We start from the raw sequence: 23,517 nt of genomic DNA, 5'->3' as shown, positions 1-23,517 counted from the left end.
CTAGACATACTGAGAAATGCAAGTAAACACTGTCTTCCAAATGGGGATGGACACGTGGCAGGCACCATGCCATTCATCATGCCAGGAGTTAGGACACTCTTCTTCAGCCTGCAATAAATCATGGAAACCCTGAGTCCACATTCCATGTGAAAGCCCAGGTTCATACAAGCAGCACCTCCATGACATGCTGGCTCAAGCAGGTGACCACCACCTTGCTTAATAACAACAACAACAACAACAACAACAACAACAACAACAATTTGTAGCCCATCCATCTGGCTGGGTTGCCCTTCCACAGGAGGCTGTTCCACAGGGTGGGCGCAACTACCAAGAAGGCCCTCTGCCTGCTTCCCTGCAACCTCACTTCTTGCAGTGAGGGAACCGCCAGAAGATCCTTGGAGGTGGACCTCAGTGTCTAGGCTCCATATTGTATGCTGTGATCTCCCATTTTGCAATCTGGTACCTTTTTCTCCCCTCCACCTTCCTTTGTTCCATACTGAGCATACAAATGTATCATATGGCAACTGATCATCTCAAAGCTTCCTTCAAAATGTGAAGTATTAAAATTAACTTGTCTGTTGACTCAACCCAAGAATTTAGACTCCTGTATATAATGTCTTGAGTGGTCGATCACCCTGTGCATATATGAAGTTACAAGGCCATGGATATGATTTAAAGTAATCCTCAAGGTTGTGAGCAGGTCAAAGCAACCAAGCTGCAATGGCTCGAGAATAGACTCTGGATGAAGTCAGGGATTGCCCTGGGAATCTATGGAAGAAGGGAGGCAGGGGAAGGTGGTATACCCATATAGCCAAATATGAAAACATTTTTAAAAAGAAAGAAGCTGAATTTACATGGAAGTGAGGAACCGATCTAAGCAAAGAAACGAAGCTCACAAGAAGTGCCTGGCTCTTGAGTCAGGCCAAAGGCCTGTCTAGTCCCTCATGCAGTTTTCACAGTTGTCAACCAGGTGGCCCTGAGAAGCCTACAAACAGGACCTGAGGACAACAGCCCTCTCCCCATTGGTGACTCCCAGGAAGAATGGAGGAATGGAGATAGTGCGGTGAGGAGGAGGCACAGCACATTTCCCCCCTCAAAAAGTTGGGCACCAGTTTGTTAAGGTTTGTTGGGGGTTGTAATTCTGTGAAGGTGAAAACTACAGTGCCTGGAATTTTTTGAGAGAAAGAATCTGTTTCAAATCTGCTTTAAATGTATGGTGTGTACGCAGCCTTACAGCCAAAGTCAGTCCCCCCAGTCAAAGATTTTGTGGGGTTGGGCTGCAGAAGAATGGTAGAATGGAGACATGAAAAGTAATACCTTTAGCTCTGGCATGTTCACTATAAGCTGCATAGGTAGTTTAACATCTGGATTCTTCGTATAGTCCATAGGTACCATGTTTGGTGCCAGTTCGTGGTAGCGGCCATGCAACCTGTAAACAAGCACAGAGACACAAACAGAACAACACAGAGAAGAGGCTGTAAAGAACTGTTTCCATTCCACAGTGCAGACAGACTCAGGCAGACATGCTGCTCTAAAGCCCTCTTTTATTGCAAACAAAATAGGCTGGGGATTGAGCTGCTGAGTCTTCCTCTCAAAGCAATTTCAGCTTAGCCCAAGACCAGGCATACATGTTATACTGATCATCTCTGCTGGAGGTCTGATTGTTGAACTAAAGCAACGCTGGCAATGCATCCTCAAGAAGTCCCAGCTAGGAAAATGTACTAATAGCACTGCTTATTCTTCCAAGAGATGCTCACTTTTCTTGCAACCAAATCAGAAATAAGTTGCTGATTAATGGCACCACATATCTCTAGGGGGGTTGCTGCTTTTGGGGGGAAAATTACTGTTTAATAGACCATGAGACAATTTCAGACCATGGTTTAGAACCTGCAAGAGGATAGGCAGGCGTCTTGAAACAGTACACCTTCCTTTCCCCTTTTCCATAATTTGAATTCCTATTTGGGTCAGGAACAATTTGGGACACATTCTTTAAAGAGAAACTTTCAAGTCTAGCCTTTCGTTGTTATTGGCAAATAAATTTCTGGCAATCTGCAGATACCCCAATTGTGGTTTGTTCCAATTCCACACTAAACTGTGGAAAAGGAGTGGGACAAAGGGAAGTGTGGAGGAGCCCTGAGTGCAGATGACCCCTCAACCAGACAAGGGTGTCCCCTGTCCCTATTACTATTTATCTTGGTGTTGGAAATTCTGAATAAGAAAATAAGGAATGATGAAGTTATAAGAGGTATAGTATTAGGAAAAAAATCTTATAAATTGAGAGCTTACGCCAGTGACCTTATCATTACTATGGAAAACCCCAAAGAAAGTTTACCAAAAGTGATTGAGGTGATAAAAGAATTTGGACAGGTGGCCGGTTTTAAAGTTAACTGTAAAAAAAAAAAAGTTAGTTAAAAATATAGGGCCGGAGGAAAAGAACGAATTTCAAAAAAATTCTGGATTAGAGGTGAAGAAGAAAGTCAAGTGCTGAGGGATTTGGCTAATGGCAAAGAATATCAACCTATATCAGGATAATTCTGTAAAAACTTGGAATGAGATAAAAAGAAATTTGGAAATTTGGGGTGGACTACATCTTTCTTTTTGGGGAAGAATCTCCACAATTAAGATGAATGTCCTTCCGAAAATGATTTTTTCCCTCCAGACTATTCTGGTGTTAGGGGGAATACGCTGCTTTAAGGAATGGCAAAGAGACATTTCAAAATTCACATGGCAAGGGAAAAGACCTAGGATTAAGCATGAGCTATTAATTGATGTTAAGGGGAGAGGGGTTTTTTCCTTGCCTGATCACAAATTGTATCACAATGCAGCATGCCTATCTTGGATCCGTGAATGGGTAGTACTGCAAAACACAGACCTGTTGGACATAGAGGGGTTTGACAGCCATTATGATTGGCACACATACTTGGCTTATGACAAGGTAAAAGTCCACAAGGGTTTCTTGAATCATATGATAAGAAAACCCCTTTACAAAGTATGGACTAAATATAAAGATTTACTCGAACTGAAAACCCCTTGGTAGCTTTCCCCTATAGAAGCTTTTGTAGTTAGGAAAAAAAATATGAAAAAGAACTGGGCAACTTATAAAACCTTGCTGGAAGAAAAATATAATAAATAAAGCTTAAAGAAATTTGAGGAGATCCGAACACAACTAACTGATTGGCTCCAATATTCTCAACTTAATGAAATATTTAGAAAAGACAAACAAAAGGGTTTTGCAGCAGAGTTATCAAGATAAAAGAAAGATTTAATCCAATTGAAATAAAAACTTTTATCCAAGATGTATAAACTCCTCCTTGATTGGAAAGTCAAGGAGGAGGAGGTAAAATCAGTTATGGTTCGATTGGCTCAGGATTTTGGCTATAATATCCAATTGATGTGTGGGAAAGACTCTGGAAGGTAGACATAAAATTCATCGCATGTTATAATCTGAAAGAAAATCTGATGAAAATGTTTTACTGATGGTACCTGATTCCAGCCAAATTAGCCAAAACGTATTTTAAAAACTGAACATTTGCTGGAGGTTTAAGAAGTCAGAAGGTACAATGCTACATATGTGGTGGAACGGTGTGAAAGTTAGAGAATTCTGGGACATTATATATAATGAACTTTAAAAAAATCTTTAAATGTTCATTCAAAAAAAACCCCAGAAACCTTCGTGTTGGGAATCATGTATAATGAGTATAATGATAATTCAAAGTGTGAAATCGAAAATGAAGCCTAGAAAACATTGTGGAATGAATGGAAATCAAAGGAACATGTGATTTTTTGTGGGTGTTTTTGTTCTTTGGTATTGTTACTGCATTGTTTTGTTTTGTTTTTATTGTTCGTTTGTTTTTAAAGTATTGTTTCAATAAAGTACTGTATCTTTCGCTCCATAAAACGTACTTTTTTCTTCCTAAAAAGTAAGGGGAAATGTCTGTGCGTCTTATGGAGCGAATGCGTGGTCCCTGGAGCCGAATTGCCCAGGGGCAAAAAGCAGATCATGCCTTTTCTTTTCTTTTCTTTTTTGAAAGAGGGAAGTGGGTGTCGAAACAAAGCTGCTGATCGTTTGCCGATCAGGGAGAGAGATAAGGGACGCTAGAGATAAAGGAGTCTGCCTGGGAGTGGGGAGGTAAGAACAGCAAACTTGCAAAGTGGGGAAACAGGAAGACTAAAGCAATAAGGAGAGAAATTAGAAGAAAAGGAGGAGCAAAAAACTGCTCCAGCTAAGGAAAAGACCCTAAGGCAAACAAGAGGGAAGGGAGGGTTGAAAGGAAACAGCTAATCGGTGGGATCAGAAGAGAGATAAGGGATGCTAGCGGAGGCTGCCTGGGAGGGGGGAGGTAAAAGCCCATGGATCCTCAGGATTTTTACATTGGGTCACCTCAAATTCACCATCAGATCACATAACATGTCCATGGCTACAGCCTGCACCAAAAAAATCACGCACCCACTGTTGCCTGGGTGCAAAAACGTGGTTACAAAGTATGGATCCACATGGATCCTCAAGATTTTTGCATTAGGTCACCCCAAATTCACCATCAGATCACATGGCCACAGCATGAACCACAAAAATCATACATCTACTGTTTCATTCAGAATATTTTATTTTTCTTGTCTTCCTCCTCTAAAAACTAGGTGCATCTTATGGTCACCGAAAAATACAGTGAGAGAGAGAGAGAGAGAGAGAGAGAGAGAGAGAGAGAGAAGATGATCCCTCTGCCTACCCAGACAGGAAGTCCCTATCCCACTGTCAGTAGCTAACTTAAGTTCCATTCTGCCTCTTGATTGGTTGCTAGTCTTTCCAGCTCTCACTGGTTGCCAGGGAACCAGGAGGTGGACCCAGGGCCTGCTCATCTCAGCTGGTGCATATTGGGACTGGTAGGGTGAAAGGCAGGGAGACCAACAGCAGGTGGCACCAGAGCCAATGCAAGTGAAGCCAGCACCTGACGGGTTGTAAAAGACAAGTCAGGCAGGTGGGGGGATGGCTGCAGTTGGCAGGGCAGTGCCCTCTTTGCTAGGCTGTAAGGTCAACTCTAGCCGGCTGTGCAGACCTCTGCCACCTTTGTGACAATAACTTCCCAGGAGGCAAACTGCTGGGAATGGAAGATAAAAGCTGGTAATAGCTCATTGATTAGGAAGGCTTGAGTGGCCATTAGGCCATGAGAGATTCTGAGCATCTCATTATGTCTCCTCCACAACAATGCCAGTCGATTCTGGCCTGCAGAAGAGATTGCAAACCATTGCCCAGGAATGTGCATGGACAGGGGCGGGGTACATATCTCACCATTTCCAGAGCCTCGGATTTGAGGAGGATCCTTTCCTTCCCCCTCATGCACCCCCACCAAAAAAGGAAACACCAAACCCTGAGACGTGAACCAGTGTTTATGAGATTTAGTAGAAAACTGCTCCAGCATACATTTTACGGTGCTCGATGCCTTTTCTGCAACTGTTTTCCTCACTGGTGATGGGATTTTCTCATTTTCTTTTTTTTTTTAATGATATTTTATTCAATTTTCACAATAAAACAATAGGTAAAAAGAACACAGGGAAAAGTACAAAAAAACCACAAAAATACAAAAATACATGAAGTACAAATTAACATAAGAAGACAATAAGAAAAAAGAAAAAAGAAAAAACGAAAAATCCCTCTTTTTTAAGTATCTCTTCTTTAGTTAACATATTTTCCTGACTTCCTCACGCCTCCCTTTTTTGTATTCCACTTAAAAATTGGTTCAGCAAGTTCATCTGATGGTTTATTGGTTTATCCTTTATTATTTTTCCTCCCATATTTTAACTTCAAAATTTTCATCTAATATTAGTCCATTCTTACCTAATCTTAACCTTGTTGCTAGAACCCCTTTGTTTCATTTCAATGTCATCAACATTCAATAATTTTACAATGTTTCTGCAAATAGATTTTAAATTTCCTCCAATCTTCTTCCACCAACTCTTCTCCCTGGTCTCGGATTCTGCCAGTCATTTCCGCCATTTCCATGTATTCCATTACTTGCATCTGCCATTCTTCCAAGGTGGGTAAATCTTGTGTCTTCCAATGTTTTGCGATGAGTATTCTTGCTGCTGTTGTTGCATACATAAAAAAAGTTCTATCCTTCTTTGGCACCAATTGGCTGACCATGCCCAGGAGAAAGGCCTCTGGTTTCTTCAAGAAGGTATATTTAAATACCTTTTTCATTTCATTATAGATCATTTCCCAGAAAGCCTTAATCCTTGGGCACGTCCACCAAAGGTGAAAGAATGTACCTTCCGTCTCTTACATTTCCAACATTTATTGTCGGGCAAGTGGTAGATTTTTGCAAGCTTGACTGGGGTCATGTACCACCTGTACATCATTTTCATAATATTCTCTGGGATTTTCTCATTTTCAATGAGAACATATAGTCTTACATTCCTAAAATGTGCCTGAGGCCCTCTTTCTCCCACCCAATACTGCTGAACAGCCACACTGTGCCAAGAAACAGAGGGGACATTTATCATATGTGGTGGTCATGCAGAGCAGCTAAAGAATCTGGTGAGATTATTTATAATGTGATAAAAAATGTTTAAAAGTTCATTCCCAAAAAGACCAGAGGCGTTTCTCTTAGGAATAATTGAGTCAGATGTTCCTAAGAACTACTGTATAAGAATTTATTTCACTATGCAACAACTGTAACTCGAATTGTATATGCCCAAAAGTAGAGGGAGGGAGCAGTCCCAAGAGAGAGGAATGGCAGCTGAAAATGATGAGTTGGTGAGTCTAACCAGCAGAATAAGAGAGCAAGATAAAAGAGTATTTAAAGAGGATTAGAAAAATGTTTGTAGAATATATGAAGAACTACTGTAAACAGGTAAAAACGTTAGCAGGTTTAGAATAAATTCAGCAGTACAAAATATGCAGAAATGAAACGAGAAACGAGACAATATGGAGTAATAATCATATGCAGTAGTAAAAGATATTAGAAAGAACCCACGGAAAGGAGGAGGGAAGTCAATGTTCATTTTTTAAAAAGATTGCAAGGTTATATTAAAATTGTAATGATGTAACAATATAAATAAAATAATAAAAATTAAAAAAACAAGAACACCACCACTGTGGGAAGTATCCTGATATTGTAAGGTTATTACTGATTTTTTTTAAATTTTACTTGTAAGCTGCTTCAGAAGAATTTGCTACCTTCTAAAAGTAGGATAATGGTGCTGATAAGAAATTTTATTTACACATTTTTTTCAAACTCAGAAGTGATGGATTTCAATTTTCTCTGCATATTAGTTTGTAAGATTTTTCTCTTCCCACCCCACAAATTTAGGACACATGAGCAGAATCCTTTTGACTTTCTGAAATCCCTTCTGGATCCCTTCTGAAATCCCTTCAGTCCTTCTGGGATTCAACTGGAGCAGAAGCAAAGGGATGCCAGGAACTCGGAGCAATGATGAGGTGGAGCTGAGGGATTCCACTCAGACCTATCCAATCCCTGCTCTGTCCAGATGAGCAGCTTTGAATGTGAGGGGAGAAGGGGCCAGGTGAGGTGGAGACACAGAAACTGGGCAGCTATCCAGGATAAATATCACATTCAGCCAATGGATGGGTGGGCCATGTTTAGTCAGCAATTTGCCAGCCGACTGAACATTCCATTTTCATTTGTGATGCTTCTGCAGGAGAGCAAAAGCGCATTCCTGGGCACCTGGATTTGCTGAATTGGGTTTCTTGTCCTGAAGCCTAAAGGGAGAATTTTTTTAAAAAAACAGATGGGCTGGGAAATGAGTAGGCATTATTGGGGGGAGGGAGACATGTGATGGAGAGAAATGATGGCTTGTGGGTTTTCTTTTTTAAAAAAAAATAAAAAATTGTAGGCTGAAGCTTTGGACACCACAGCAACTCAAGTTACCTCTGCCCACTTTGCATACAGAAGGGTCTCAAGCTGAATGTCTGGCATCTCCAGTTAAAGAACTGGGTCTCAGGGCTGGGAAGGAAGGTTTGCCAGAGACTGGATGCCAGCTGGATCAGACCAGCCTTCCCCAGGGCTCAGTGGTAGAGCATCTGCCTTGCAAGCAGAAGGTCCCGGGTTCAACCCTTCACCCCTCCATGCAGGGTGCAGAGGGACTCCTACCAGAATCCTTGGAGAGCTGCTGCCAGTCAGTGTAGAGAAATACTAGGCTAGAGGGGCAGGAGGGGAGCCCCAAGAAGCCTCTGGCTGGTGAGGAGAGCCCTCCCCCCCCCCCCAGCCTGAAGAGGTCCCTTCAGAGCTTCCTCAGAAACTCCTGTGATGGACAGCAATCAAGCTTGGCTCTTCTCAAGATATCTCTGGGACACCAAAAACCATAAATAACACAGAAATGGGGGAAAGGCTATGGCCAGACAATAGCTGATGTCATAAAATTTACCTGTGTCCAGGGGCGTAGGAAGGGGGCGGGGGGCGCCCTGGGTGCCATCATAGAGAGGGTGACAAATGATCAAGGAACAATCACTGCCCTACTAGGGTGGTTCATAAATTATTATTTTTTTTAAGTGCCTGCTCCAAAGGTCTTATCTTAGTACACTAGGGATTATATAGCTATATGTGAAATTCCATGCATATCAGTTAATATCTTGACCCTCCTCCACGAAAATAGCTGTTTACTTGGTCGTTTCCCTATGTCATGAAGGCTGAAATTTCCATTCAGTGGAGCAGGGTCAAGATATTAACTGATATGCAAGAAATTTCAGATACAGCTATATAATCCCTAGTGTAGTAAGATAAGACCTTTGGAGCAGGCATTTTCTTATAAAAAAAGTTTTTTATGAATTGCCCTACTGCCCCACCCTCTGCTGGGCTTCCCGGGTCCTGGAAAGCCAGCCTAGGGGAAGAAAATGAGACGCCCCTGAGTAGACTAGGCCTGGCCTTGCCTTCGCCCCGCCCCCTGCACACAGCCGATTGGCCAGCTGGGTTGGGGGCGGGGCCAAGGCAAGGCAAGGCAAGGCCTAGTCTCCGCGGCCTCCTTTTCTTCGCCAAGGCCGCTCCGGCCCAACCCCCCCTCCGAAAAACCTTTGCTGCCCCCAAAAGTGGAGCGTGTGGGACAATGGCAGCGCTGCCGCCCCGTTTTGCCCGCGTGTGGCGCCGGGAGGAGCAGCTCAGCGCCGCCCTGGGCGCTCGGCAGGCCGGCCTCCCTTTGCCCCCAGCCTAGGACACCCCCCCCCAAAAAAAAGCAGTTGTGTAATTAAAAGAAGATGAGAAAAAGCAGCAAAGATATTCCGTGGCTAATTGACCAATTAGGGTCTATTAATGAAGTTCACACTTTTGACAACCAGTCTGATGCTTTTGCAGAAAAATATTCCTAGACACAAGACTTTTATTTTTTATTTTTTAAGCCCTTTCAGTCTCCCATCTCAAGGCTAAGTACAGCAAACTGTACATTCCCACCCCTCTCCCCAAGGCCACATTATTTACCTCTGTGTGCTTGTGTATCTGTGTTTCCCTTGTATCTATTAGAGACTATTCTCTTGCCTTTCCTTTGATATCTATGCTACTGATTACTTCTGCTGTTTTAATTTTAGAGGAAGTATTTAATTTAAGAGGGATGTGTACTATAGAATAACAGTGGTAACAATACATTGAAGACAAGTAAATCTTTTGGGGAGGGTGGTCCCAGAGCCCTAGCACCCCCACCCCAAAGAGGATCAAATGGGCTGACTTTGGCACTCTTTTGTCCTCCCCTCCCCCAAGGTCTTTCTCTCTATCTGCGCTGGCTCCCTGCCTGTTACGTTACATGCGGGGAAACCCGTGTGGGGTTCCTCTCTGTGTAAAGCCTAAACACAATCCATCCTGTAGATTTAAGTATCTGTCCACAGTCGGCTACTTGTTATCAGAGGCCCAGAATCCATATTCCTTTGTAAGAAAATATGAAATAACGTAAAACCATTTTTGAAGGCAATTTTTTTTAAAAAAAATCAATGGTTAGGTGACAAGAAATTTTCTGCACCAGGTACCACCTGACCTTCCTACGCCTCTGCCTGTGGCCTTCCAAAAAATCCAAAGCTGAAGCAATTCTCCTTAGGAGTAATTTCATGTGGTGACAGACAGACCCAGAACCAATTAGCTGGCTCAGTGGAAAGCAACACGGCCCCCTCTGTGAATCCATAGGCGGGAGGGTGTTGCATCTCTCAGAGGCCAAGTCCCAAGGTGCTATGTGCTCCCATGGATGTTGTGCCACATACACTTTCAGAGATCCATACTCCAACTGAGATGCCTGCTGAGCTACCCTGAAAAGCCTGCTTTTTATCTCCATCTATTGCCAGTTACTAATGGGATCTTGGAGCACATTTCTTTTTCTTTCTTTCTTTCTTTCTTTCTTTCTTTCTTTCTTTCTTTTTTGCTGTGGACAAGCATCAATCATATTCCCTCATTAAAGGTTTTCTTCAAATTATCATTGAAAGAAGGAGGAGACAGGCAAAAATCCATTAGCCGGGAGAGGCTCCCAGATTTAATTATTCCACTCTCTTGAACATTTTTACAGGAAGGGAAGGTGGAACTGGGCCATGGATCCTTTGGGAAAGGGCAAGGTGGGGAGTTGTCATCTTGGAATGAAAATCCACCCCTGGCTACTCATCATGGCTGCAGTTAATCTCAAGATTTTGAATACCAGTAGATGATGAGCAGCCATGAAAAAGAGAGGTTGTTCAGGGTTCAGAACCTCCTTCAGTCCAAGGGCCACATTTCCACATGGGAAAGTTTTCAGGGGCCAGAGGCAAAAGCAGACAGAGCAATGGGTGCAACTCTCACCTTTGCACAGGAGGCTGCATGCCAGCCACACAAAAGCCAGAGGTTCAGAAGAGCATTAAGAGCTCTGCTGGATCAGGCCAATAGCCCATCTACTCCAACCTCCTGTTCTCAAAGTGACTACCCAGATGCCTGTAGGAAACTCGCAAGCGGGATCCCATCCCAGTGTGAGAATACTTCCCCCCTCCCTCATGGTTTCCAGCAACTGGCATTCAAAAGCAGGGCAGAGAAATAAAAGCAGACATGCACCACACACAGCCTCTTTAAAATGATGAATTAGGTTAATCTCACACCTGCCAAACAAAGAATGAAATTCTAGCACTCTTTCAAAGAGACTTGGCAGGGGAATGGAAGCATCTTTTGGAGGCAATGAAAACTTTGGAGAAACAAGAGGTCCGGTTTCAGCAGAACACCAGTTTGGGAAGGGGGGGGGGTTGGCTGAGCCATGCAAAGATACAGCATACCTAGCAGACAGAAAATGTTGGCTGTTCCTAAGGGGAAATATTTGTGAGGAAGGGTGAGCCAGGCAGGGCATCAATAAACCAACAGAGACTGTACCCATTAGCACAGTTCCCTTATTCCACCCTCCAGTGCCTGCCTGACACATTCTCTTCTCCTCAGACTATTATGTTCTTTGTGGGAACTGAAAGTCCTGCAGCCTTGGCTGGACAGAGAATTATCATTCATTTTTATTTTACCTTTTAGGTACACTGAACACAGAAGTGACACCTGTTTTTGCTGAAATGAATACATATAATTCTAGGGAGGGTCTACACTAGCTGGCTCTGCTGTAAGTGCCACATAAAACCCTTCTGCACCTGCGAGAAATTGATCTCTGGGTGTGGCAGGACCTACTCTGTGGAACTCCCTGCCCATTGGGGGGGCGATTTTTAGACGATCTGAAGAGAAACCAGAGTACCTCTGTGACTGTAAAAGTGGATCTATAGAATCGTTAGATCATATAATCTTCTGTTGTCCATTACATTCGGCTTCACGGTCCAAGTTTCTGGCCCCATATTTATCAAGAATTGCTGACAGACCTCAGGAACCCCAAATAATATACTTATTAAACGACGAAGACACAAGTAGATCCCTTGCAGTCGCTAGATACCTGATTAATGTCTTATTTCAAAAGAGGAGAAATGGATCACTGTATGACTCTGACAGCTTAGCTAAACTTAAGAACCATCAATAAGTGCCAGAACTAAGATGCATATCTCCCAAAATCTGCGGTTTACATAGAGGGAGCTTATTGTGTATAGTGTTTACTTAATTGAAGTAAAATTGGTTTTATATGGGTGTTTTAACTTGGATTTTATACTGTTTAAATTGTACTGTTTATGGATAAATTTTGATGTATTGTTTTCGATATGGGCCAATGGCCGTAATAAATCAAACTTTAAAAACTTTTAAAAACTCCCTGCCCATTGACATAAGGCAAGTGCCTTCACTGTACTTTTTTCAGTGTCTGCTGAAAACATTTGTGATGAGACCAGCCTGAAAGCATGAAGACATGACATTTCTTCTGGTATGGGAAACATCTGTAAAAGGGAGCAGAGACTCTTGTCTGGGTCATCATCATCTGAGCGTGTTCATTGATCGACATCTCAGGAGGCTCTCAGCTAGGAGGGCAGGAGCAACCCTGGCCTGATTTCTTGGACAGCAGCTGACAGCCAGAGTAGACAACACTGGGCTAAATGGTAGGAAAGTCAGACAGTGCCTGGAAGCAGGTCAATCACTCCGTTGTAGAAAGTGTGGTTTGTATGGTCCCTGCTTCATAGATCCCTGGAAACTCCATAATAGATAAGGCAGGAGGTGATAGGAAAGACCTCTGCCGGAGCCCTGGAAAGGGCACAGCTAGCTGGGCCTCATCCACTCTTAGTTTTGCTCCATGTTTCTAGGCACACGCCCAGGCTTTCCAGGTCCGTCTCCAAGCAGGGTGTTTGTTTGTCCCAGCACTTTCCCTAGAAAAACCCACATTTTACCGCTGAATTGGAGCAACCAGCTATCAGGTTCTGAGAATTGCTGCTTGCTCCGATTCAGCAGCAAAACACAGGTTTTCCAAGGGAAAGCACCAGGACAAAACAAAGTGCTCGGAGCTGGGCCTGGGAAGCCTGGATGGACTTGTGCCTAGAGGGCCCCCAGCAAAGGCCTGTGCAGATGAGTCCTCAGCAGAGACAAGGATGGTCCAGATCAGGCAGACCAAGGCGGTGGCCGCCAGATGGTGCCAGGCAGCAGCTTGCCCTCACTGGGATCATCTTCTCCCTCTTAAACCAAACCGATAAGAACGCAAGAACATGCAAACAGCCTGCTAGATCAGGCCTAGGACCCATCTAACCCAGCATCCCGTTCTCACAGTGGCAGATGTCTGTGGGAAACTGGCAAGCACAAAAGCCCTCTCCCTGCAGTTTCTCGCAACTGGTATTCAAAGGCATCGCTGCAGAGGCAGAGCATGGCCATCTTGGCTAGCAGACATCCATAGCCCTCTCCTCCGTCATGAATTGGTGCAATCCTCTTTAAAGCCATCCAGGTTGGTGGCCATCGCTGCCTCCTGTGGCAGGGAGTTCCTCCCTGTGGCAGGGAGTTCCATAGTTTAACTGGACTGCATGAAGAAGTCCTTTCTTTTATCTTGCTTCACTTGGGTGGTTTCTATATCTTTTTTTTTAAAATCAATTTTTATTAAGATTTTTAAACATAAATGCAAATATAATAAACAATGTAACATATATCATAACATAATTTCTTAACTTCTTTGGACTCCCTCACGTCTTCCGCTCCCACTTGCATCTTTGTCAATTCTTCCCCGCAATTTATCATCCTGTTTACATTCTTATGTCCCATGGGTGGTTTCTATATCACCAAGCATTACATCTCAGTACACAAACCCTTTCTTCTAAAAAGGAATCTGAACTTCCTGAATTCCTTCCACCGGGAATGATGTGAGCACCTCCACCAGCCCCAGCACAAATTAGCAGAGCAGAAGGAAGTGTGATCTGCTTACCGAAGGATTTCCTTTCGTGTGAAGAAAGTGCAATCCTGCAAATGAGACAAAAAGAGAAAGGAAACATGGTGTTTTCATTGGGAAGGTGGTAAGAAAAGTATTGATTGATTTGAGAGGGTGGTGGTGATAATTTCATTTATGGCATCCAAAAACAACTGGCATATAGAAAACATTTAAAACAATGGAATCTGTAAGAACAATTAGAAAACAATTACATATAGAGAAACAACTTAAAACAACAACAGCACAATTATGCTTTATTCTCTTGCTAACTATGCTGTTTTAAATGTGAATTCTACATTTGACCTCCTTTAGTAATGTCTTATTTTGAAAACTTTAAGATAATAAAAAAAGTTTGCCGCATAAAATGTCTTGTTTTGAAATCTTTAAGATAAAAAAGATAATGGAGCAAGCTTTTTCCAGCTCAGAGTCAAACAAGACAGGAGATTTTGACTAAACCTCAGGAAGAACTTTCTGACAGTAATTGCTGTTCAGCAATGGAATGGTCTCCCTTGGGAGGTTGTGGCCTCTCCTTCCTTGGAGGTTTTTAAGCAGAGGGATGCTTTCTGGCTGAGAGGACCCTTGGGGGTCTCTTCAATCTCTATAATTCTATGATTCTATGATTTTACAGTATTTTACTTTTTTGTTAATTATGTTGCTTTGAGTTTGTATTTCATGTTTGATCTTCTTCTGTAATGTTTAATTCTAAAAATTTGATGTTTTAATGTTGATTGCAAACTACTTTGAGGTATTAATGTTAAAAATATAAAGTGGTATAGAAATAAAATGAATAAGAATAAAAAATAATAATTAAATAAAATCAGCAGGGATAAAGCTCTCTATTTAGAAGAAGAACTTATTCAGTAGTTGCCAAAAAGACAAGACTCTAAGAACATGAGCAGAGCATCTGCTGGATCTGGCTGTTAGTTTCTGTTTGCCACTGTGCAGTGCTTTGAGTCACAAGACTCTGTTTACATTCCAGAGACATTCCAGGCTGTTGGAAGTCTCACGGGAGACGGATGTGACATTACTGGTTTCCTGTTCCTTTTTTCCCCAGTTGCTCTCTGCTTTCACAGAGAGAGGGTGTGTTTTCTGTCTGCATAGCTAGGAAAATAAAACTCTTTGCAATGTAGCCATAAATCTTCTGCATACTGCTTTGATTCTCTGAGCAATGTGGAATGTGCCTGGAGCCTTATCAAAGGCTCAGGTCATTAATCACATCGGAGGCGATTCCGGAGGAGCTCGGCCAATCGCAGGTTCCAACATTTTTGGTTATGGGCCCAGAAGAACGGAATGCAGCTTATCTTCTCTGCATGTCAAGAAGATTGATGAGAGGTATGTGCTCTTGCCAGTCCCTTTGAACTTCTAGCCAAAGCACTGACCAATTGTGGCAGAAGCTCAGGGGCATGCAAAGGCCTCAAGAAGGGTGCTTTTGGAATGCAGCTGCTTGTAAACAGACAAAGCCTGCTTCAAAATGACACAGAAGGCTAATGCCAGAATAATGGAGGCCCTTCAAAATGCGATGGCAATTCCAAAGCTCACAAAGAGGAATTATCAGGACTGGGTGCAGTATCAGAAGCTCTGCTAAGAAAAGAGGGTCTATTTAATGTGATAACAGATGCCCCTCCCCCCCCAGCTCCAGTTACCGAAGCATGGGAGGCTAAGGATTCCAAAGCAAGGGGAACTCTGACGCTGATTGTGTCCCCTGAAGAGCTATGTCTTTTGCGTGACAAGGTCTCAGCCAGACAGATGTGGGACAGTCTCCAACAGTCACATTTAAGAACAGAGGCGGGAGCTTCTTTGTACTTTTATGCCAGGTTGCATGATATGGCACTTGTTGATGGAGCAGATGTACGTGCTCACCTCATGGAAATACAGAATCTCAGGCATGAGTTGCAACAGCGTGGAATCACCTTTCCAGAGGCTGTGTATTCCTTCATGGTTCTACATTCTTTGGGTTTAAGCTTGGAAGTGATTGCCAGCCAGCTTGCTGTTTTGCCTACTGCTCAGCTAACGGTAGCGCATATTACTGCTGTGGTGTTGAATGAAGCAGAAATAAGACAAGGGGGGAAAAGGAAACTCGGGGGGGGGACCCCTCAAGAAGTGAGTAAACCCAAAACAAAATAAGGAGTAAACATAGCGGAGGGGAAGTAATGCTACCACAAAAGTAAAGGGAAGACAGAAGAGCAGAAAAAAGTATATGGAGAGAGTGTAAAGAAATCACTCAGATTGCAATTAAACTATTTAAAAGCACACTATCTGAAACGGACTTACTACAAAGTGCAAAGCAGCGCAGGCTGCCTGTTGTTGGAGCTGGGTGGAGTGAAGCAGCTGCTTTGAAACTGAATGTCCTTGAAGGAAAGATAAGGACAAAGGAATAAGGAACGCTGTGGCGGAAAGGAGGGGAATTTAACAGATAAGATGGCGTCGACAGTCTGAAGACGCTGAGTAATCACCAAGAAGGAGGAAGAAGGAAGTGACGAAGACAAAACAGTGAAAGAGAGGCTTAAAGGAGGGCAGAAGCTGGCAAGCTGAGTAAATAAGAACACAGTAACACCCAGTGGACATAGTAGGAAAAGCAGCAATAAAGGAAAATTGAAGTAATAGAAGGACATCTCGTGGTTGAAAAAGAGAATACAAAATGTCTCATGCAATTAAAAAACAGACTGGAACTGGAAGTCAACAGCAACAATTAAGAAGAAACTCAGGCTTTGAAGAAATGGATTTGAGGGACCTTATTATTAGTTTGAAATTGGATGTTGGAGCATTGAGAAAAGAGTTGGAAGAAAAAATTAATACAATTGATGGGAAATTAGAACAATTAGAAAACACAATGGAAAAAAATGAAAAAGAAAATGAAGAAATAAAGGAAAAATTAACAGAAGTCTTAGAAGGAATGAAGGAGACAGATAAGAAAGTGCAAGAAATTCAGAATAAAAATCAACAAATGGAAGAGATGGTGAAGAAAATTAGTAAAGAACAAAGGGAAGAAAGAAAAGAAATGGACAAATCGAAAAAAGAGATGGAGGAACAAAAAGCAATCCAGGAAGCTACTGGGGATGCACTAGCAATGATACAGATGCAGATTAAAGAGAAAACCTTGAGATTCAGAAATGTTCCAGAAGAGGAAAGGGAGGATATTTGGAAGAAGATGACTGAAAACTTAGCAAGGTGGCTACATTTACAGGAAAAAGACATAATAGAACGGACAGAGAAAATCTTCAGAGTGAACTCAAGAAAAGCAAAAACGAACAAATGGCCGGCAGACTGCATCATTGTATTCACATCAAATTGGATGAAAGATAAGATCCTCCAAGCAAAGAGTAAGAACAAATTAATCATCGATGGAAAGGAAATAATCATCTTACGGGAGGTCCCACCCAGGCTGATAAAAAAGAGACAGCAATTCCAATTTTTAACAAAAGCACTAAAGGCCAAATCAATATCCTTTAGATGAGAATACCCAGTGGGGATTTCCTTCAGTTTCAAAGGAAAAAGAAGACGATTTGAGACATTTGAGGAAGCAGATATGTTTTGGAGGAAGTATTGAGGAGAATTAGGAGGAGGGAAAAGCGAAGGAAGAAATGAGGAAGGAAGAAAAGGAGAGCTATCAGATGAGGAGGAAGAAGAAGAAAGAGCTCAGCAAAGGGTGGAAGGATAAAGAACTACGCCAGTGGTAAATAATCAGACCAATAACTATTATAAAACCCTTCTCCTTTACCACTGCAGATAATTTTAACTCTTTCTACTAACTCTATAATTTTTTAACTAATAAAGAATGAAATTTAAATTGTTATCTTGGAATGTAAATGGTTTAAACAATAGGAGGAAGAGGCAGAAAGTTGAACGTATCTTAGAGAGGCAAAAGTGGGACCTTGTTTGTTTACAAGAAACCCACATCAATACTAAGCATAAAAGATTATTGGTAAAACCAAAGTTAGGGGAAGAATTCATCGCATCTGATGTAAGAAAAAAGAGGGGGGTTGTAATGTATGTTAAAAGCAAATATGAACCAGAGTTGTTATATGAAGATAAAGAGGGGAGGATTGTAATAGTCAAAATATCATTAGAGGGGGAGCCAATTGTAGTAGCGGGAATCTATGGATCAAATGAAAGAAAATCAAAATTCTATGTTAAAGTAAGATCGTTATTAATGGAATATATAAATATGAGAATTATTGTGTTAGGGGATTTAAATGGAGTAATGGAACCAGAATTGGATAGATCGCAGAAGAAAGGGGGGGGGATGAAGGGAAGCTGCCAAAAAGCTTTGTGGAAATGGTAAGGATTTTTGATTTAGTGGATATATGGAGATATAAATATCCTGTTGAAAAGGAGTTCACATATTTCTCAGAACCTAAAAATTCATATAGTCGAATCGATAGTATATGGATTACTAAGGATATGACAATTAAAGCAGAGAATGCCGAAATACTACCAAAAACACTTACAGATCATAATCCAGTATCATTAACTCTTAAAGGAAAAGAGGAGAAAGGGGGGGGAAAGGTGGAGAATGAATGTTTTCCTATTAAAAAACCAAAAAGTAATACAAGGAGCCAGAAAGCTGATGAAGGAATATTTTGAAAACAACTGGAGGAAAGGGATAGATGTAAAAACAGTGTGGGATGCTGGGAAGGCAGTTGTTAGGGGATATTTCATACAACAAAACTCAATAGCATATAAGAATAAAGAAAAAAAGAAAAGGGAACTTTTAGAAGAAATTAAAAGGAAGGAAAAATTGGCCTATGCAAGCAAAAATAAAGAGAGATTAAATCAAGAAATTAAATTACTGAGAGTAGAATACAATAAAATTATAGAACAGGAGGTAGAACAACAAATCAAATTTTGGAAATATAAAAATTTTGAATGGGCAAATAAACCAGGCAAGATCCTTGCCTGGCAATTAAAGAAAAAAAGAAATGAAAAATTAATAAATAAGATAAAAGTAGAAGAGAGGACAATAAGGGATATGACAGAAATTAAAAAAGAATTCGAAAAATATTATAAAAAATTATATCAAAAAGAAGAAGTGCCTACAGAAGGAATAGAGGAATATATAAAGGAAAATAAATTAATAGAGATAGCAGAAGAAGACCATAAATTCTTAAATGAACCAATATCAACCGAAGAAATTAAGGAATCAATTCAAAAATTAAAAATAGGGAAATCCCCAGGTCCAGATGGCATACCAGCAGAATACTATAAAGAAATGTTAAATGAATTAATTGACCCACTAAAAGAAGTAATAGAGGAAGCGGTAGAGAAGGGGAATATTCCAGACTCTTGGACTCAAGCATATATAACGCTCCTGCCAAAACAAGGCACGGACTTGGAATCTGTCTCAAATTATAGACCCATTTCGTTGTTGAATTCAGATTATAAAATTTATGCAGGATTATTGGCTAACAGGTTGAAAAAAATTATAGGAAAAATAGTGCATAAAAATCAGGCTGGATTTGTGGAAGGAAGACAAATAAAGGATAATATTAGAAATATAATAGACATAATGGAATATCTACAAGTAAGAAGAGATAAACAAGCAGCCCTGATTTCAATCAATGCGGAGAAAGCTTTCGATAAAGTCTCATGGGAATTTATGAAAAAACTATTAAAAGAATTGTGTCTAGGCGAAAAATTCCAAAAAGGTATAAATGCAATATATAACCAATAGAAAGCAGAAATTATTATTAATGGAGAATTTGGAGAAGAAATCAATATCTTTAAAGGTACAAGACAAGGATGCCCCCTATCCCCAATGTTATTTATAATAGTATTAGAGGTTCTATTAAAGAAAATAAGGCAGGACAGCCAAATAAGAGGAATAGTAGTTGGTGAAAAAAGATACAAGTTAAGAGCCTTTGCAGATGACGTTATGATCACAACAGAAAATCCCCTACAATGCACACCTAGAATATTGGAATGTATAAACGAATATGGCAGATTAGCAGGATTCAAATTAAACTATGGGAAAACCAAAATACTAGTGAAAAATATGGAAGAAAAGGATAAAGTGAAATTACAAGAAATTACAGGATTGGAAATTAAAAAGAAAATAAGGTATCTTGGAATAAATTTAACATCAAACACTATAGATTTAAGTAAAGAGAATTATGGGAAAACATGGAATGAAATAAAAAATGATTTGCAAATATGGGGGAAATTAAATCTTTCCTTACTAGGGAAAATATTGGTAATAAAGATGAACATATTACCAAGGATGATGTTTTTCTTTCAAAGTATCCCAATACTAGGAGGAGATAAATGTTTTAATAAGTGGAAAAGAGATTTGGCTATATTCGTGTGGTCAGGGAAAAAACCAAGAATAAAACAGAAAATAATGATAGATAAGAAGGAGAGAGGAGGATTTGGCCTCCCTGACCTGGAGTTATATCATGATGCGGTGGGTCTGACCTGGCTAAAAGAATGGATCAAATTAAGATGACTCGGATGTATTGGATTTAGAGGGAGTAGAGACGAGATTTGGATGGCATGCCTATCTAATAGATGAAAAAGTCAAAGTGCATAAAGGCTTCCTAGGGCATAAAGTTAGAAAGTCTATATATAAAATATGGGAGAAATATAAAAGAATCCTAGAACCGAAAACTCCTTGGTGGGCATCACCAGCAGAAATTGTCGCAGTGAAAAAATTAAATATGAAAGAAAACTGGGCTACCTATAAAATGGTATTAAAGGAAGAAAACAGAGAATTGGAATTAAAGGATTATACAGAAATCAAAGCTCATATTAGTGATTGGTTTCAATATATTCAAATTAAGTACAGATTAGCGAAAGACAAAAAGTTAGGATTTGAAAAAGAAATATGAAAAATTCGATAAATACTTAATACAAGAAAAATCAAAAAATATATCTAAATTGTATAATTTGATCTTAGAATGGGAAACAAAGGATGAATTGGTTAAAGCATCAATGATCAAATGGGCGCAAGATATTGGGAAAAATATTATGTTTGAACAATGGGAAAAATTGTGGAAGGAAGATATGAAATTCACTAAGTGTTATATATTGAAAGAAAATTATCTCAAAATGCAACACAGATGGTATTTAACACCTGAAAGAATAGCAAAAATGAATAAAAATTGTAGTGATGTCTGCTGGCGATGCAACACTGGAAAAGATACTATGATACATATATGGTGGAATTGTTTAAACATCAAACAATTTTGGGAAACAGTATATAATGAAATGAAAAAAATGTTCAGATATTCATTTAGGAAAACACCAGAAGGTTTTTTTATTGGGAATAGTACCAGGAAGCCTAAAGGAAGAAGACAAGACCTTATATTTATACGCAACAGTAGCCGCAAGGCTATTGATTGCGAAAAATTGGAAAAGTGGTACTGTACCAACAAAGATAGAGTGGCTTGCCAAATTATTGGAGTACTACAATATATCCAAAACAATGGGAGAAATTGGAAGGATCTCAAAAGAGAAGGCAGACAGGGACTGGAAGGTGTTTAAAAGATACTTGCAAAACTATATCGAAAAATCAGAACTCCTATTAGAATAAACAAGTTTCGTTTCAAATATTGGAATACTAAATAAGATGGATAACAATGTGTAATAGAAAAAGAAATATGAAATTAGGTTAAAGGTGTGTGAAAGAAAGTAATAGAAGTAGAAAGAAATTGCAATTGAGTAGATTGGAAGTCTAACACAAAGGGTGAGGGGTGGTGGATGGTGATGGGAATTATCTGTGGGATTGAGTGTAGGTATGTTGTAGGTATGTTGTATATATGTAGGTATGTTGTATGAAATGTATGTTTGTATGTTTGTATGTGTATTAATGTTGAATTATTTAGCAGATTGGCATAGTGCTAGCTGTATCATCAAGGGGGAGTCCTCACAGACGTCATCCCAGAATGCAGTGCAACCACTAGATGGTGCCAAAGCTTTGAAGGCAGTGAAATGCTACTCGTGTGAACGACTTGGCCACGTGAAGAGGGAGTACAAACATCCCAAGGCCAAGACAACAGAGCAGCGCAGCGAAAGCTCAATGCGTGGAAAAGGCAAAGACAAAGGGCCAATGTCCAGGACAACACAACACAAGGCTATGGTCTCACGCTTCACTCCAAAGGTCCAGAAGACGTCTAGATCTTTCTTCATCGTTGACTTGGGAGCGACCCGGCACGTCTGCAAAGACAAACACCTGTTTGTGTCCTTTACTCCGCAGGAAGGTGCAATTCACCAAGCGGATGACCACACAATCTCCAGTCAAGGCTATGGAACGGTTGTTCTTCACAGCTTGGGTGCATCGATACGCAACGTTCTTTTTGTTCCGGATGCTGCACACAACCTATTGAGCGTCTCGCAGCTAACTGAACAGGACATAGACGTTTCCTTCAAGAAGGGGAAGTGCACCATCACCAAGAAAGATGACTTTGTATTGCATTGCATGCTGATTGTATTGATCATTTGTTTGTATTGCATTATGATGATTCTGTTGGTGTTGTACAGGATGAAACGTGTTGTATTGCAGATACTAACAAGGGTTTGCATGCAGGATGTATTCATGATTATCATGGGAAACTTGGTCATTTAAACTTCGAGGCAGTTTCCAAAATGACTGCCTTAGTTGAAGGTATGACTATTAAACTCTGCAGGTACCACATGAAGTGTAAGGCATGCGCAGCAAACAAGGTCAAAATGGCTGCAAAAGATAAGGTGTCTAGTAGACAAGCTACAGAACCATACCAGGTAGTGCATGCTGATCTCATTGGTCCACTAGCACTCTCTTTGGGTGGAGCCAGGAACTTTATGGTCCTCATTGATTCATTTTCTATGTATATTCATGTGTTCAATCTCAAGCAGAAATCAGAAGCGTTTCCTAAGTTCAAGGAATTCTGTGCTTGGTTGAAAAATGTGCATGATAAACAGGTTTATTTACAGATCGAGGGGGAGAATTCACTTCTCAGCAGTTTGAAGCTTTTCTGACTGAGAAAGGAATTCAACATGATCTTTCAAGTCCACAGTCTTCTTGGATGAATGGACTTTGTGAAAGGGCAAATCAAACATTGCTTCAAGGCTTGAAAACCTTGCTGCATGATGCCAATCTTCCAGAGAGTTATTGGGCAGAAGCGCTCGGCTGTTTTGTTTATTCTTATAATCGCAGATTATCATCACTGATTGGTTGTACCCCTTATGAAAAGATGTTTGGCAAGAAACCATTCATCAAGCACATGAGAATTTTTGCTTCTGACATGTGGGTTCACACACCTCAAAACTCCAAGTTAGGCAAACGTGGTTTGCATGGTATCTTTCTAGGATATCAGAAAGGTTCTTACAGAGTAATGATGACAGACACGAATACAGTTAGGCTCACTAGAAGTGTTGAGTACAATGCCAAGTGGGGGGGAGAATGTGGGATTTTTCCAATGTTATCCTGATGACAGTGAAGAGTCTGAGGATAAGCAGCAGCAAAACCCCACACCCACTGATGAAGGTTCTGATTCTGAATCTGAAACTGAATCAGATGATTCAGAGGATTTTAAGAGTGCTAAGGCCTCTCTGTGACCCTCTGAAGGCTCTGATCGAGAATTGGGGGAACCACTGTTCACTATAGGCCACTTTTCTCCTAAGAAAGAAGAGGAGAGCGCTGAAGACTTACGTCTAATTCGCAGGTCTGAAAGAGCCACAAAAGGAAGACCTCCAAAGAGATTTGCTGATGAATTTGCTAAAGCAGCTAAAGCTGTAACTGCTGTTAATAGCTCCAAGAAGGTATTTGAACCTTCAAGCTTCCAAGAG

General features: G+C 40.8%; 2 protein-coding genes across 7 annotated transcripts in view; one reads left to right on the top strand and one right to left on the bottom strand.

The window, feature by feature from the left end:
- CIB2 (calcium and integrin binding family member 2) overlaps window positions 1-23,517 on the bottom strand; it is a 50,702-nt gene that overhangs the window by 15,756 nt on the left and 11,429 nt on the right. For 2 of the 5 annotated variants that reach the window (XM_079953510.1, XM_079953511.1), the window contains exon 2: window positions 1,318-1,429. In XM_079953510.1, the coding sequence (XP_079809636.1) occupies window positions 1,318-1,429 (112 nt within the window). Of the gene's footprint in view, window positions 1-1,317; window positions 1,430-8,379; window positions 8,715-13,107; window positions 13,335-13,752; window positions 13,788-23,517 lie in introns of those variants that run through there. The other 3 variants (XM_079953512.1, XM_079953514.1, XM_079953513.1) reach the window with 3 other exon arrangements.
- The window catches only part of SH2D7 (SH2 domain containing 7), a 60,699-nt gene that overhangs the window by 26,943 nt on the left and 10,239 nt on the right, over window positions 1-23,517 (top strand). The gene's annotated exons all lie outside the window — the stretch shown is intronic.

The sequence above is a fragment of the Podarcis cretensis genome (assembly GCF_951804945.1).
Source record: "Podarcis cretensis genome assembly, chromosome: 14".
Classification (NCBI taxonomy): domain Eukaryota; kingdom Metazoa; phylum Chordata; class Lepidosauria; order Squamata; family Lacertidae; genus Podarcis; species Podarcis cretensis.
Note: the sequence above shows the minus strand (reverse complement) of the source record. Positions and strands in the feature narration are given on the sequence as shown.